Below are 16,614 nucleotides of genomic sequence, written 5' to 3'. Positions count from 1 at the left end.
TCACTTTCTGAGAGAATTAACCAAGGAAGGTGTGGTTAAGTTGGTTCATTGCAACACAGAGGAGCAATTGGCAGACGTAATGACGAAGCCATTAAAGCTTGCATCGTTTCAGTGGATCAGAGAGGCGTTTGGGATGCGCATTGTGAACTAAAATTCTTAGTGAGTTTAGTTCAAGGGAGGGTTTGTTGAGTAAGCTTAAGTCAATAAGAGACCTATTCTTCTGGTTATAATGTGTCAAAGTTTGTTCTACTACTTTCCCTTTGTTAGTGGAACTAGTTGAGCTAGTTGCGTCATGTCCTATCTTTTCGGTTCTGTTTCAGTTTTGTTGTATCTTTATAAAACGGCATTAGAGCTAATGAGAATCAGATCATTCTTATGCAATTTGCAAGTCTTTCAAACTAATAACTTACATTTCTTACATAAGAATGTGTAGTGCGTTTTTTTGTTGTGTGTTAACCTTAATGAATTCTATGATTGACCGAAAGTAAAAATCCAAATAAAAAACTTGGTGAACTAGTGGTAGTGGTAAAGACCGAATAGTAGAGTGAATTAATGATGTTTTAAATGGCAGGTGAAAGCAACATACAATAGATGGCGAAATTGACTTAAGCAGAATTCACTCATTTAACAATTTCTATGGGTTGATAAAAAAAATAAAAAAACAATTTCCACAAATCAAACTAAATAATTGGAAAACAATGTGATATTAGTTATTAATTTTTTAATCGACGATGTAATATATTAGGTAGGAAAACTTATTTCGGTCCAAGAAAATACAATATAGCGAACCAATGTGTTGATCTAACCACTACATATTAAAATTTAAAAGTAATGAAAAAACAAGATGAAAAGAAAACAAAAAAAAAATCTATTTGCAACGACCGCCTACCGCTTTTGGTTGGTGGCTGGATGCTCATTTGTTATCGTTTCATGTACGGCAAATATAATTGTGGTTGGGGATAGTAGTACCAAAATATGGGCAAGAACATCATCGGACAAGTCATACGGGGTCGAGTGTGCTGCACTTCCCCAATCGACCGACCAAAAATATCAAAAGCTAACATTATAAATCATACCTAAAACATTACTGATCGGATCCGTGGTGTGCATTACAAAAAGCTGACAACATTTTATTTGCCTTTTTATCGTCACGATCATAATTTTTACTATCTCTCTTTCTGGATGGAGTAGATGTTTGTGAGAATGCTTCTCTATATACCTCTTATTGAATTACTACATCTAGATGTATTCGAATTAGGTTAGATAATATCTCAGAGCTCCAACCCGAAACCTATTTTCATAATCTATATCCTTTATATATTAAAAGAGAAGCATTCTCACAGAAAATGCTGATGTGTCGCATTCATATAGCTCTTGACATTATTTCCTTTATTTGTCATCGGCTTTTAATAATATTTACATTTATTTACTATTGTATTTTTCTAAAAATCTTTTATATATTAAAAGAGAAGCATTATCACAGAAAATGCTGATATGTCGCATTCATAGAGCTCTTGGCATTATTTCCTTTATTTGTCATCAACTTTTAATAATAATTACATTTATTTACCATTGTATTTTTCTAAAAATACAATTAACACCCAAAATTAAATCTTATATTCTCTTTCTAACTTAATTATATCCTTTAATTATATTTTCATAAAAATTTTAAAAACTCTTTGTTCATATGATATAATAATATAAAATTGATATTATAATAAATCTCACGGGTTAAATTTTAGTTATTATACAATTTTTTTTATAAATATATACTACACAATCAAATTTTAGTTTTTTCAATTACCGATAAATATAATAGATTTCATAAATAAAAATTACAGTAAAAACATTTAATAATTATTTTATACGTGCGGGTTGTTATCTAGTCTCTTTTTAAAACAAGTGTAACACTTGCTCTTATGAATATTTTTATTTATAACAAAGGTGTACACATATAATGTTGCTAATTATGTCAGAACTGCTTTTTTACTGTCTAAAATAGCCCTATAGAGTTGGGAAGAAACCACAAGATTAATGATTACCATTTCCAACAAAAGGACTAATGATTAAAAAGAAATAGCTAAAAGGGTGATTTCGTTTCTATTGGAATAAAATTTCATCATTAACTGCACTATGTGTCTAGAAATAAGTGAACGATTGTGAAGAATATTTTGGTTTGTATGATTGTATATAGATTAAGATTTCCGCAACTAAGATTCTACATTCCTTGTCGGCCAGATAATTAAAACTTAACAATACACATTTCCGAATTGGAAGACAACTCTGCATTTAGTTTACTGGTACAGTAAACTATATATATATACACTCAAAGAGAGGTATTCATATGATTATGAAACATATTTTGCTTAGAAAAAAAAATCCAACCCTTATCTCTTTTGCTTATAAAAAACAAACAACGGATATCTTGAATGAGTTTGTTTTTTATTTGCATACATTAATAATCTCATTTTTTTTTGTTAAAATAATACTTTTTGTTTGTATTCTTGCTCATAAAACAATTTCAAGGATATCAAGAATGCAAGATCTAACTTTTATGTACAATGATTAGCCTAAAAACAAGTTTGTCGCTGGGTGTGTACTCATTTTTATAGTGATTTCTACATCTACAGATAAAACTCGTTCAACTAGCTAATCATTTAACAAAACACTAAATATAGTACTATAGTCTATACAAGGACTATAATGCATACACTTTTTCATCATTGACACGTGAAAATGGTCCTAGACGAAAAAGGTCTGGGCAGGGCAGTTATGTGAAGGCAATGAGCATGAAGGTTGACTCTCGTGGATTTGCTTTTACGATTTTGGTATCTGTTTAGCTTACTGTAACAACGTCAGAGCCGAAACGATTGTTTCGTTAATTCAAGTATTATCTTATATACGGTTTCAAAAATATGTATGTATAATTTCGTTTTCCATGTTACACATGCAATCTTATAAAAGTTCCGTACATAGGATAGGAGTATATTATAAATCAAAAGAGTCGATTGGAGTACAAAACAGATAATATGTTTAAAAATAATATTTACTGAAATTATATTTTCGGAGAATAATATAATTTCCGAGTTTTCAAACTATAAAACGTGAAACAGTACTGAAATGAATTACGATTATTCTTCGAAAATAAGGAAAATACATTTCAATGACATTCATCTACGAGTAAGTTGGAGGCCTGGGTGACAAGGTGAGTACATAATAATTCCATAAATTATTGTCGCGTAAACTGCAAGAATGGGGACCAAATTTTCAATCATTCAGCTCAATTATTTTCCTAGAAATCGTCTCTAAAGTAATTTCGCAACAAGACACTAATATGACAATAAATTACGATTGTTATGATTTATGAGCCTTTTAAGTGAGTGAGGTTTTGGGGGGGGGAAAATGTGAGTTAAGGTTGTCAACGCTTGCGGTTGTCCTATTCATATTTAACGCATGCATAGTTGCCTACACGTATATTTCTCACATTTATACGTATGTGTTCGACTTTGTGGTTTTTAATCCGCCTTCGAAATACACTTTTTTGTTTTTTTTTTTGGTGAAACCGAAATACACTTTTCTTAGTCTTTTTTGTTCTCCCCCAATTCGAATTTTATTACAGGCGTATGAAAATAGAAATAGAAATACTAATATACTCAAAAGCTTGTAAATTGTGTTACGTAACCGATTCCAAGAATATAAACCGAGCGAGGAATTGAATTCTGTTAGATTCTTTTTTACTGTAATGAATCCAACCGGAATTAATGTCACCCACTCGGTTGTTTTACAAGACACAATAATTGGCGTTTTGGTTGTTGAAGTAATCAGATTTTTTTCATTTATTTATTATGGAAAATTTTGACTTATCCGTATAGTTCCAAAAGATTAAGTATTACGGCCTATCATTGACTACCTAGTTTAGTTGAACTATGTTTACGGTTGAGATGGTACGTATACGGAACAACGTAAATAAGTTGTTAATAAACTGTAATGAAATAAACGTAAAAATAGACATAAAACATAACCAAACAATAAATTGTTAAATTGTACATATGACATTATTTGTTTTGTTTGTTAATTATTGGGTTTGTCGAATGCAATACTTTCTGCAAGTACAATACATGTGCCACTAGACTTTTTGGATAAGAGACCTGGTCGCTTACAGAATGATCACAAAAGATATGCCTAACATCACTCACCATCACATTAATAGTCTAAACCCCAACAAATGTTAAAGCATAGTTATTTCTTCTCTACTTATAAAAGGTTTTAAAGTTTTCGGTATAAATATATTGACAATATGTGGAAAGTTACTAAGTATCGCATTTTCAGTAATTCAGCACAAACAAGTCACGCAGTAAAATTTCCGATCATTGTCATTTTAATATTTTAAATCGAAACTACCATTAGTTATACAGTATCTTATAATTTACATAAATATATCATAGTTTTTTTTATAATGATCTTGTTTTAAGATGGATTTGATATGGTTTTATACACCGGTGTGCCATAATGCTAAATTAGTTTCCCAAACTTACAATCACCATATGATTATGAAGTTTTTTCTTTGTATGACTTCATAGAGACGTAGACTGCCAGTACTATGAATCTTGGACTAGAGGCATTAATTCTTTAAATAAATTGTTGATCGTAAATTCTTTGACAACTACAAGCAAATAATTATGGCAAAACATATGCTTGAGGGTTTTTGTTGTGGACCAAAGTTGTAAAATGAAAGGGATTATTGTTGAATTGAAAGCTCAAGTTGATGAAATTGAAAAGGTACCCATCCTTATTGGTGTCATCTCCAATTAGTATCACTATCATCTTATTAGATACTAATTGTCTAGGATAAACATTTATTAGTAATGATTTTTTTTTTTGGACAAACTTATTACTAATGAATAAGGAAATATTTACATCAATATTTATTTATTTATTTATTAAGCTATAATTTCTGCTTGTATATTTAACCAAGATGAGCATCATCGTTTTTTTTCTTGATAACCATGATAATATATATATATATATATATATATATATTTTAAATTAGACTAGTTCTCGAAACATGTTGAAACTAGAATGTCATTTTTTTTTTCTACTTCAACGTTTGTAACGATGAAGGAGGAAAGAAGCAATGAAAAACCATATGGTGGGATTTGATCCCCTTCTTTTCATTCAACAAAAAAGATTATCTTTTAGTACCACTAAACCACCAATTAATTGGTCTTAGTAAACATCATAAAATTTTTATGCGCACACACATTATGTTTTATATAGCTGGAGTATGCCTCCTCTCATAGATGCTACAATCTTTTTAGTCGTTTTTTTATTCCTTAAATCCTTTTTTGAGCTCACTAAACTAACTAATGAAAACGAGTAACATATCACTTCATGTCGAGAATTTCATCACAACTAACCATTAGATTCTTCGTTTTCTTGACTCTTCGACCAAAAATATATTTTTTCAACATATTTTATTCGTTGTAGATTATCTTCACCTTAATCTTGTCTTAGGATCATATTAATTTGCCTTATGGTAGTCAGTACTCAAACATGCCACGACTAGAAATAGATGCATTTACATATTACCATGTCAGGCGCTTCGCATATATTCCGAATACAGATTGAGGCAAGACATCGCTGATGGAGTTTTATCCACTCCAATTTTTCAGATCACCAAAATCCAACGTTTTCTAACGACATATATATATATATATATATGTATATGTGAATAAATTTCCATGCATACAGGGAAATAAGATAATGAAACATAAATGAAAATTTATAAATTTTAATACAAATGTGCCAATTAATTCTATAAAAGACCACACAAAAAAAAAAAACTTATCGCAAAGTTTTCACTTTCAAATCTAATCAAACGAAATGCTTAAATAATATCAAGTTTTGCTTAACAGTATTACCTTTGTTTACATTTGTAAGAAATAGCTTTTAGATGATTTCCAACTAACTTGTTTATATTAAAAAATCCCATTTCATTACATTATCGAAAACAAACTTTTTATATAAGCGGGAATCAGAAACCTACAGTTTTTATGAGAAAAAGAGTCAACGTGCTCTTGTTTCTTATCGTGCCATTCAACATATATATTGTTTTTATTTTTGAAAAGGAAAAAAAAAACTAAAGAGCAGAAGTAGACCACGCTGAAAGGTTGTAATGAAAACGATTTGTAACTAACTTTATTTCTGTCAATCCAATACTATGAACGAATACTAGCTAGTTAGTATCTAAAAGGTTTCATACTACTAACTTAACCAACAACGGTAAAAACATAACCAGTGGTCGAAATTTTGTTAAATCGATCGAAACAAAAAACATACATCCCACTTTCTCGTGGGTATGTGTCAGTGCGTGTGCGTGTGCGTGTAAGTAAATTATTTATTGGTGACACACATTTTAAACGAAAAGAACAAATGTTTTCTTAATACAGATTTTGAAATAACAAATATGATGGTCTTGGAAGCTTCATAACAAGTTAACTAACCACTTAAAAACATAGTACTATAGTACATATTTTATTTCATATATAGTGATCATATTCATATAATTCTTCTATGCACATGTATATATATATATATATCATTTTCCTGCACAAAGAAAAAGTATATAGATATCATTTTCAAATACATTCATATATAATGGTGTAACTTGTGGGGAATGATAAATGTATTATAAGGATATTTTAACTATCCCACTCTATGATATTAAAATGCGTGGGAAAACTTTATATACTCGATCTCGAGAAGAAATATTAATAGTATAAGTAATTAAATTGTATGAAGAAGAAATAAAATTGGTTAAATTGTATGAAGAAGAAATAAAATTGGTTAAATTGTATGAAGAAGAAATAAAATACGTATTAACTGTTTAATTGTTTATAATAGTATAAGTAATTAAATTGTATGAAGCAGACAACTTTATATAAACTTTATATTTCTTCTTCTTCTTCATACAATTTAATTGTATATACTATTAATAGTATAAGTAAAGCTACCGTATAGTATAAACAATTAAATTGTATGAAGAAGAAGAAGAAATATAAAAAACTAGTAGTATAAAAGAAAATGGACGGAGAGCTTAAAAGAACGTGCCGTTATTAAGAGGGAGTGTTCTGATGGGGCCACACCACTTATTAATGGAATCTACATTTTCACTATTTTTTCTGAAATAGTTTTTTACAGAGTAAACAATTTTTAATGTTCGATTTTTTTTTATGAATATTATAATCACTAACAGAGCTCTCCTTCACGGCCAAATACACAAATTACTACTTTGTCTAGATTCCTACAACTCTACTTCTCCACCATCCTCTTTCTTCTTACCACTATAAATAGAGAGGTCTCTAAGATGAAGAAAACAGTCATCATTTGCTTTTGAGAGACATAACAAAACACAAACAATAAGATAAAAGAAACTACAAAAATATATATACGACTATTTTCTTCTTTTTAATTTGTTGTTGTAATAATTTACTTAGAGCAACAAAATGGAGAGAAAACATCTTGAAGTTGAGTCCAAGGACCAAAACCCTTCCTCCGCCGTGTACGGTGGCTCTGCTACGGCTGTTGACTCTGTTGATGAAGATGTTCAGAATCAGAAGAAACTCGTTTTTAGAGGCTGGAAAGTCATGCCTTTTATTATTGGTAACACAAATATTTATGAATCATTTATCCATTTTTTTCCTTCTTCTAATTTTAAACCTTTATTATTATTATTTTTGGTTCTATGGAGTTTTGTGATAAATTCAGGAAACTGTTTTTCAAAAAAAAATCTATCCTTAAAAAAGAAAAGAAGAAGAAAAACATCAGTCTTGCTCGAAGACTTGTTAGTTTGATTTGTGACGAGGAGAGTTGTTTTTGTTTTGTCAGATTCTCTGTGTTGTCTTAAACTTTGACTTAGTCAACGGTAGTTTAAGACCAAAAAAAAAAGAGGAGATCGAGTTTTGTTTGAGATTTTATAGTAAACATATTATAATTCTTGATTCTTGGTTACAAATTAATTAAAAGACACAGATATCATATAATTCTTGATTCTTGGTTTGGTTTCTGATTCAACCAAAAGCAATATTTAGAAAGTTTATCACAAACCTGTATGTTGGATCAAAAAGTCTTACGCTATTGGTTCTTTGTTGTTGTTATAATCAGGAAATGAGACATTTGAGAAGCTTGGGATCATTGGAACACTATCAAACCTTCTGGTTTATTTAACTGCAGTCTTCAACATGAAGAGTATCACAGCTGCAACTATCATTAATGCCTTTAGTGGCACAATCAACTTTGGAACTTTCGTAGCTGCTTTCCTCTGTGACACTTACTTTGGTCGATACAAGACTCTAAGTGTCGCGGTCATCGCCTGTTTTCTTGTAATGATCCTTCCTCTTTTTTTAATCTTTAGAAGGTTTTAAAGTCATAAAAATCTGATCAGTGAATTGGGGTTTTTGTAGGGATCGTTTGTGATACTATTGACTGCAGCAGTGCCAAAACTGCATCCAGCTGCATGTGGAACAGCGGCAGATAGCGTGTGTAACGGGCCAACTGGAGGCCAGATAGCGTTTCTACTGATGGGCCTCGGGTTCCTTGTTGTTGGAGCAGGTGGGATCAGACCGTGTAATTTAGCTTTTGGTGCTGATCAGTTTAACCCGAAGAGCGAATCAGGGAAAAGAGGGATTGACAGTTTCTTCAATTGGTACTTCTTTACCTTCACATTCGCGCAGATCTTGTCGCTGACTCTAGTCGTGTACATTCAGTCTAATGTAAGTTGGACGATCGGTTTAACCATCCCGGCCGTTCTAATGTTCTTGGCCTGCTTGATTTTCTTTGCGGGAGATAAGTTGTATGTAAAAATCAAAGCCTCTGGTAGTCCATTGGCCGGTATAGCTCAAGTTATAGCGGTTGCGATCAAGAAACGTGGATTAAAGCCCGTGCAACAGCCTTGGCTTAACCTTTACAATTACTACCCACCAAAATACGCAAACTCCAAGCTTAAATACACCGACCAATTCAGGTAAAAACACTCACACACACCAAAATATATTGTCACTTTCTTTATATGTTTTATGTTTACTGAAAATGCTTTCTTGTATTTGGCAGATTTCTAGATAAAGCGGCCATCATGACTCCTAAAGACAAGTTGGAGTTAGATGGTAAGCCTGCTGATCCGTGGATGCTCTGTACAATGCAACAAGTTGAAGAAGTGAAGTGCATTGTTAGAGTGCTTCCTATATGGTTTGCTTCATCAATCTACTACTTGACCATAACTCAACAAATGACTTATCCCGTCTTCCAAGCCCTCCAGAGCGACCGTCGCTTAGGATCAGGAGGATTTGTGATTCCTGCTGCCACCTACGTTGTTTTCTTGATGACCGGAATGACAATCTTCATCGTAGTCTACGACCGTGTGCTCGTGCCTACCATGAGAAGAATCACTGGTCTAGACACAGGGATAACGCTCTTGCAGAGAATCGGAACTGGCATTTTCTTCGCTACCGCAAGCTTAATAGTCTCAGGATTTGTCGAGGAACGAAGGAGAACATTCGCTCTGACTAAACCTACACTTGGTATGGCGCCACGAAGAGGAGAGATCTCCTCAATGTCAGCTATGTGGCTGGTCCCGCAGCTCTCACTGGCGGGTATAGCCGAGGCATTTGCAGCGATTGGACAAATGGAGTTTTACTACAAGCAGTTCCCTGAAAACATGAGGAGTTTTGCAGGATCCATATTTTACGTAGGAGGAGGGGTTTCGAGTTACCTTGGTAGCTTCTTGATTGCAACAGTTCACAGGACGACGCAGACCTCGTCCGGGGGTAACTGGTTAGCTGAGGATCTGAACAAAGGAAGATTGGATCTCTTCTATTTCATGATAGCCGGAATGTTGGCAGTAAACTTCGTTTATTTCTTGGTGATGTCAAGATGGTATAGGTACAAAGGAAGTGATGATGAAGTGACAACATATGAAACCAATGAAGATATCATCAAACAGCAGGATAAGAACGTTGCCTGATGATTATGTGTTTCTCTCATCTTCTGGAAGCTGTTAAGACTTCGTTTTTGGTCAGCTTCAATCCTCGTACATTTTCTTGGAATAAGCCTTAGAGAAATGAAGTAATCATATAGTTGTTCTGGCTTTTTTTTTCTTTTCTTTTCTGGTTCATGTGCTAGATCACATCTCTTTCTTTCTATCATTGTGGACAAAAAGAGAGATTTATAACATCAGATGTATTGCAAAATAAAAATTTGTCTTGCATTTTGACGACTCTGTTTCTATCTTCTGTCATATTTCATCATAATAACAGAACAAATCTTTAACACTCAGAAGAAGAAATTAAAAATAAACAAACAAAAAGACTACTAAGAAACTGATACTTATATGCATAATTTGTATTGAAGTTTCTAACAGCGATATTGACCTTCTTGAATGATTTTGAGACGGTTCTTGGGCTCTCTCTATGCTTCTTTCAGACGGTGTAAGCTTGTTGAATGGTTTCAATGTCGAGACCTTTTAATCTCACAACTGATTCAACATGACCCTTGAGTGTGTGAAGCTCCCGCAACCTATCAAAGTTTAAGAAAGAATCAGACAATAACAAAATGATCTGGTTTTGTCCTCAATATTCAAAAAGTGTTCCTTCTCAGGAAGAAAAAAGCATTGATGATTTTTACCTGGCGATCTCGGCTCTTCTCTTAGCTTCTTCAGCCATTTGGGAAAGCTCATTGAAATGGGTTCGCTCTGGGAACATCTTAGCATCTGGTGCTTGCAAGCCGTGCAGGGTTCTCTGTGCATGCGCCCATTGTAGCTCCCTTTGTTCTTTCCCGAAATCTTTCTGCCTTGTGAATGCAACCTAATGGAACATAAACAGAATCCATTTGAGTCACACTCCAAGATCAAGTACAGATAAGGCAAATGGAAAGAGGACAAATGAAACAAAAAAATATTGCTCTTTGATGCATACCCTTTGTTCGATAACAAGATCCCAGGCTCTGCCGCTAAGGGCATAACGAATCAAGAACTTGATGATATCGAGAGGAATATAGAATACAATATTGTAAAGCCATATGACCCCGGCCCATCCCCACCCGATACCTTCTATTGCAGCAAAGCTCCAATTTGCATAAACTGCAATTAGAGTAGCCACCTGTTTTGGAAGAAAAAATATCAAAAAATGAAACAGCGGTTTATAATATAACTCTGACTAGAGTTGCTAACCACAGATAGTGAAATGCCATACTGACCAATTGTGCGAGGATAAATGCTATCACAAGCCACATGCCAGGACGTTCTACATAAGACCAACTCCGTGATCGGGTCACAAAGATAAGCGCCTGACTTATGATGCTGACTTGTAGGTATATTGCTGAGGCAAGCTTCCGGAAATCATCATGTGCTGTTTTCTCAAGTGTTGAAACTCCAAAAGTTCGCTGAAATCATCAGATAATAAAATCTGGTCAATAAGACACATAAAACAGGAATTTGACACTCTGGTTCACGATTTTATCTAAAAGACAAAGTTGAAAACAACTTCTGAGGTGTGAATGGAGCACATTTTACTGAAGAGGGAGATTATACCGGGAAGAAGTCGGTTTTATATGCAACCCAGAAAAATATAACTGTCATCATAGCCATGTAGCTCCCAAACACAACGCCAGTTGCAAAAATCTCTGACAGTTTCCAGCTATCTGGAAGAGGGGAAGGTTTCACTCTGTCTTTCGATATCGTCATAATTGTGCCTACAAAGTCAGTGCCGCAAGAGTTAGTTGATATAGCAGAACTCTAAGAAAACAATGTAAAATCAGCAAAAAGTATAGATATGCTGAAATCCTTGAACCATAAAATTAGTATCAATGAACGAACCATCATTCAGGATGGCGATGATAAGAACCATGAACGGTGGAAAGTCAAACTTCCATATGAGAGCAAGTAGCATGAAGCCAAGCTGAATTAACATAGATTGTAGAAAAGGAAATCACAAGGAGTATCATACACATGAAAAAACAAGTTGTAATGGGAACATGGGAAAGAAACGAGTAGGAGAACCGATAGTGATGCCAACTTACGACAATACGGATAGTGATGGAGACCGCATATATCTGTCCAGAAAAATAAAAGGCCAGCTCAAGTTATTTGTTTACGAAACATAAGAACCAATGATATTGACTTGCAAATTATATACAACTAAAGGATATTGTCTGTATGATGATACATTAGAGAAAGTTGAAAAAATATGATGGAGAGTGAAAATAAATGCAACACTCACTGTATAATTTTTCATTCTCTGGAAGATAGCACGACTGGTCAAGACAGCGCTGATGATAACACTGAGACCAGGTTCAGTAAGAACGATATCTGAAGCACTGCGTGCTGCGTCAGTTGCATCAGCAACTGCAATGCCAATATCAGCTTTTTTAAGAGCAGGAGCATCATTTACTCCATCACCTGTCATCCCACAGATATGCTTCCTCGCTTGTAGTCGCTTAACTATCTCATATTTATGCTCTGCAAACAGTTTTTATGACTAATTTGGTTAAAATCCTGAGATGAACTATGCTTGATTAAGTTTTTGGAGAAACAGGAAAAAAAATTTACCAGGAAAAACGCCAGCAAAGCCATCGGCCTTTTCTATGAGATCATCGATGGGTAAGGCACCAATAGACTCATCCTTGTGCTGTCCAAGCAAAGCAGATGAAGGGTACATGTTGGTTCCCATCCCTAAACGGCGTCCAGTCTCTTTTCCTATAGCCAACTGATCCCCTATAGAATACAACAAACCTTTAGCAAAGACAAACAAATACAGAAACGAAGAGGCATAACTCAACAACATTGCAAAGAATGAGAAGACTGCCCTGATTTAGGTGTGAAAATTAGAATAAGGATATTACATGGAAAAGCATCATAGATAACAAATGTATATGGAAGGAAAAGAAAAAAGACATGTTGACTTTTAAGGGAGACTACTCAAGTTCCGAGTAGAACAAAAAATTCACCTGTGATCATTTTCACATTCACCCCAAGATTTAAAGCCCTTCTAATTGTCTCAGCACTGTCATGCCTAGGTGGGTCAAAAAGAGGCATGAGACCAATAAATTGCCAAGGGCCTCCAGCACTTTCCTTCGTCCCTTCCGGAACTTCCTGCAGAAGGCCAAACACTTCCAACCTTGAATCTTGTATCAACTTACACTAATATATCCTGGGAAACTTGAGGATCTGGTCTCCAGTTACCTGGTATGCCACGGCAAGGGATCGCAAACCCCGTTCAGCGAACTTGTCTATTACAGCATGAACTCTACGCTCAATCTCTGCTCTATTGTGCGCAAGATTTAGGATCTGAAACATCGGAAATAGGAGCTAATAAGACTATGCACAACACCAAACTTTTTGAAAAGAACATATATGGCAACCGACTGCTTACTTGCTCAGGTGCACCTTTGCTGACCCTATGCATTTTACCATCACTGTCAATATATGTAAGAGCCGTCCTCTTATCAGTGGGATTGAATGGAAGAAAGTGAACCTCTCGAACACCAGCTCGTGCCTACAGAAAGCGATATTGAGGAAGATTTAGACTAACAGTGTAGTTCTGTAGCAATTAACATTAAAAAATGCTTCTGTAGCAAAACCAGTATTACCTCTTTAGGATCAGCAAGCATCCCAACTATAGCAGCATCGATGGCATCCTGGTTTTCCAGTCTAGACGCTTGAGCTGCCATCAGGACTACTGTATCCGCATCCACTCCTTTCGTGAAAACCTATATAAATAAAACTTGCACTCATTCAGAAACAGCTACCGTGATCCTGAATCCTGGAAAGATGCATTTATTTAACCAAGCCCACATTACCTCGATAAGATTTTTGTCAACAGTAAGTTTATTCAATGTTAAAGTTCCAGTCTTGTCACTGCAAAGCACATCCATGCCAGCCATTTCCTCAATCGCTGTCATCCTCTTTGTTATTGCTCCCTGTGATATATATCAGAATAAGATCATACAGCCATTAAAACGCAGAAATTTCAAGCAAGTTCATTCAAAACAAAATCCTTTAAGAAATTAAAAGACAACAAAATACAAAACAGACAGAACTAATGTGGATCTGGCTAACCTGCTGAGATAATCTATGAGAGCCAATGGCCATGGTCACAGACAGAACTGTAGGCATGGCGATTGGGATACCACCAATGAGAAGCACAAGAAGATTATCAATTCCAGGACGATAGGCTCGGTGTTGAATGGGATACATCACGACAATCTCAATGATCATCCCCACTGCAATAGAGCAAATGCAGAAATTCCCAATAGCAGTTAAGACCTGAAACAAAACAGATATAAATATTAATAGAGTTTGAACCAACTCGAAAAGGAAACAAAGATACACCACATAAGATCCCAACAATGAGAATTCTCAAAACATGTAAAAGAGTCATGCCTGTTGGAAATGACCAACTTGGTTGGTCGTATCTACAAGATGCGCAGCCTTTCCAAAGAAAGTATGGACTCCCGTTGCAATGACAACTGCTTCAAGCTCTCCCTGTTTGCAAGTGGAGCCAGAATACACACCATCGCCTGGACCTTTGGTTACTGGTAGAGATTCGCCGGTAAGAGAAGACTACAGAACAAAGGGTTCAAAACAGCTTCAGTACAAATTCTTAATTTGGAAAACTTAGCAGTATAACATCTAAACATCAAGTGGCTAATGANGAAAAGGAAACAACGATACACCACATAAGATCCCAACAATGAGAATTCTCAAAACATGTAAAAGAGTCATGCCTGTTGGAAATGACCAACTTGGTTGGTCGTATCTACAAGATGCGCAGCCTTTCCAAAGAAAGTATGGACTCCCGTTGCAATGACAACTGCTTCAAGCTCTCCCTGTTTGCAAGTGGAGCCAGAATACACACCATCGCCTGGACCTTTGGTTACTGGTAGAGATTCACCGGTAAGAGAAGACTACAGAACAAAGGGTTCAAAACAGCTTCAGTACAAATTCTTAATTTGAAAAACTTAGCAGTATAACATCTAAACATCAAGTGGCTAATGATTGATTGAAGCTATGTGCAGAAACAATATGGGTCAAACCTGATCGATCTTAAGGGGATCACCCTCGAGAAGGCGAGCATCAGCTGGAACGATATCCCCAAGCTTGATGCTGATTATGTCACCCGGAACAAGAATTGCAGCATCCTGCTCACCCCACCTTCCATCTCGAAGAACCTTCACAAAATACATTAAGCAATTGGTACCATAAATGAGTAGCTAAGAACCAAACCGGAAAACTGACATATATTAAAACAAATTCAGAGCAACAACCTGAAAGCAAAGAAGCAAAAAGATCAAACCTTTGCTTTAGGGGCAAGACGTGCCATAAGAGCAGCAGCAGCATTCCCAGCGTTGTTCTCCTCAATGAAACTGATGGTGGAGTTTATCACAAGAAGAGTAATAATACCAACAAAGTCTTGCCAGTCAGGAGGTTTCCCCTGGTAAGCAAAGCATTGTTAAGAACACAGACCAAATCAAAAGAAGTAAACTTTAAAAGGTAAAAGAGTCTAGAAGATGCTCACTCCTCCATTAGCAAGAGCAATAGCCATGATAGCAGCAGCTTCCATCACCCAAGAAAGAGGATTCCACATGAAACCAAGAAATTTCAGGAATTTGCTTTCCTGCAAAAAAAAAACAAAAAAAGAAAGAAACTTTTGCTTCAGAACATCGAAATTATAATCCTTTGGAGCTTATAGAGCTAAACTCTAGAACCCTAAATTCCAGAAAACAAGAGAAGAGAAGGGAAGGGAAGGGAACCTTCTTCTCTTCGAGCTTGTTATGGCCAAAGAGAGCAAGCCTCTCATCAGCGGCTTCAGTAGTGAGACCTTCTCTGCTACATCTCAGACTCTCAAAAACTTCTTCAATAGGCACATTCTCCTGGTAAAACAAAATTGCTTTAGACTCTTTCTCTTCCCAGTAAATATAACATCAGACAAACAAAACCAAAAATAAAAATCCAAACTTTTGAGTAGATCTGTTACCAGATCCACCGTTTCTTTCAAAACAGCCTGAAGGACTTCTTCCTTGTCACCCATATTCTCCTGCGACCTCCAAACTACACAACAACAAAAAAAAAAAAAAAAAAAAAAAAAAAAANTTATTACAAATTCGCCATGCGAAACACCACCAAAAAGCTTCGAAAATATCGAGAAACAGAGAAACAGAAACCTGTTTCTTGAGGTTGAAATCCTTATCTCCTTGTTATTATGTTTTTTTTTTTGGTGGGTGTCAGAGAGAAGAGAGGATGAGAAAACCGCTAAAGGTTAGTGGCAGTATGGGAAGCTAACACACACAACACACTCCGACCTCTCTCTCTCTCCCTCGCCCCACGATTATATCTCTCCTTTTTTATTTTATTTAAATTAGTATATACTCTGAGTCTTGTTTTAGGTATCTTTTTTCTTACTTGCTTTTTCAACCTTTTTTCTCCCTGCGTCAAAGATTTAGTCGACCTTCTTAACTCGATTAGGAAATTAATTACTTGATTAACTATTACAATCTGAAATATTCTCTACTTATCTGACTATCTTAAATATCTTTCTATTTTTTTGTATTTACAGGCAAATTACA

General features: G+C 35.0%; 2 protein-coding genes across 2 annotated transcripts; one reads left to right on the top strand and one right to left on the bottom strand.

Moving 5' to 3' along the window:
* On the top strand, positions 7,304–10,267 carry LOC104762400 (protein NRT1/ PTR FAMILY 2.11). Its single transcript, XM_010485678.2, has 4 exons — positions 7,304–7,662; positions 8,164–8,381; positions 8,463–9,022; positions 9,109–10,267. The coding sequence occupies exons 1-4, from the start codon at positions 7,506–7,508 to the stop codon at positions 10,016–10,018; spliced, it is 1,845 nt and encodes a 614-aa protein (XP_010483980.1). The 5' UTR covers positions 7,304–7,505; the 3' UTR covers positions 10,019–10,267.
* LOC104762401 (ATPase 11, plasma membrane-type) lies at positions 10,235–16,375 on the bottom strand. Its single transcript, XM_019240371.1, has 22 exons — positions 16,213–16,375; positions 16,026–16,099; positions 15,802–15,921; positions 15,567–15,665; positions 15,345–15,482; positions 15,085–15,219; positions 14,432–14,611; positions 14,108–14,314; positions 13,849–13,968; positions 13,639–13,758; positions 13,422–13,544; positions 13,232–13,336; positions 12,997–13,141; positions 12,599–12,763; positions 12,270–12,508; positions 12,070–12,102; positions 11,867–11,948; positions 11,582–11,742; positions 11,248–11,433; positions 10,968–11,150; positions 10,678–10,856; positions 10,235–10,569 (listed from the first exon to the last, which is right to left on the bottom strand). Exons 2-22 carry the CDS (start codon positions 16,077–16,079, stop codon positions 10,473–10,475), a joined length of 2,871 nt encoding a protein of 956 aa, XP_019095916.1. The 5' UTR covers positions 16,080–16,099; positions 16,213–16,375; the 3' UTR covers positions 10,235–10,472.

This window comes from Camelina sativa, chromosome 18, assembly GCF_000633955.1.
Source record: "Camelina sativa cultivar DH55 chromosome 18, Cs, whole genome shotgun sequence".
Taxonomy (NCBI): Eukaryota; Viridiplantae; Streptophyta; class Magnoliopsida; order Brassicales; family Brassicaceae; genus Camelina; species Camelina sativa.
The sequence above is the reverse complement of the archived record's forward strand: the minus strand, read 5'-3'. Positions and strand labels throughout refer to the sequence as shown.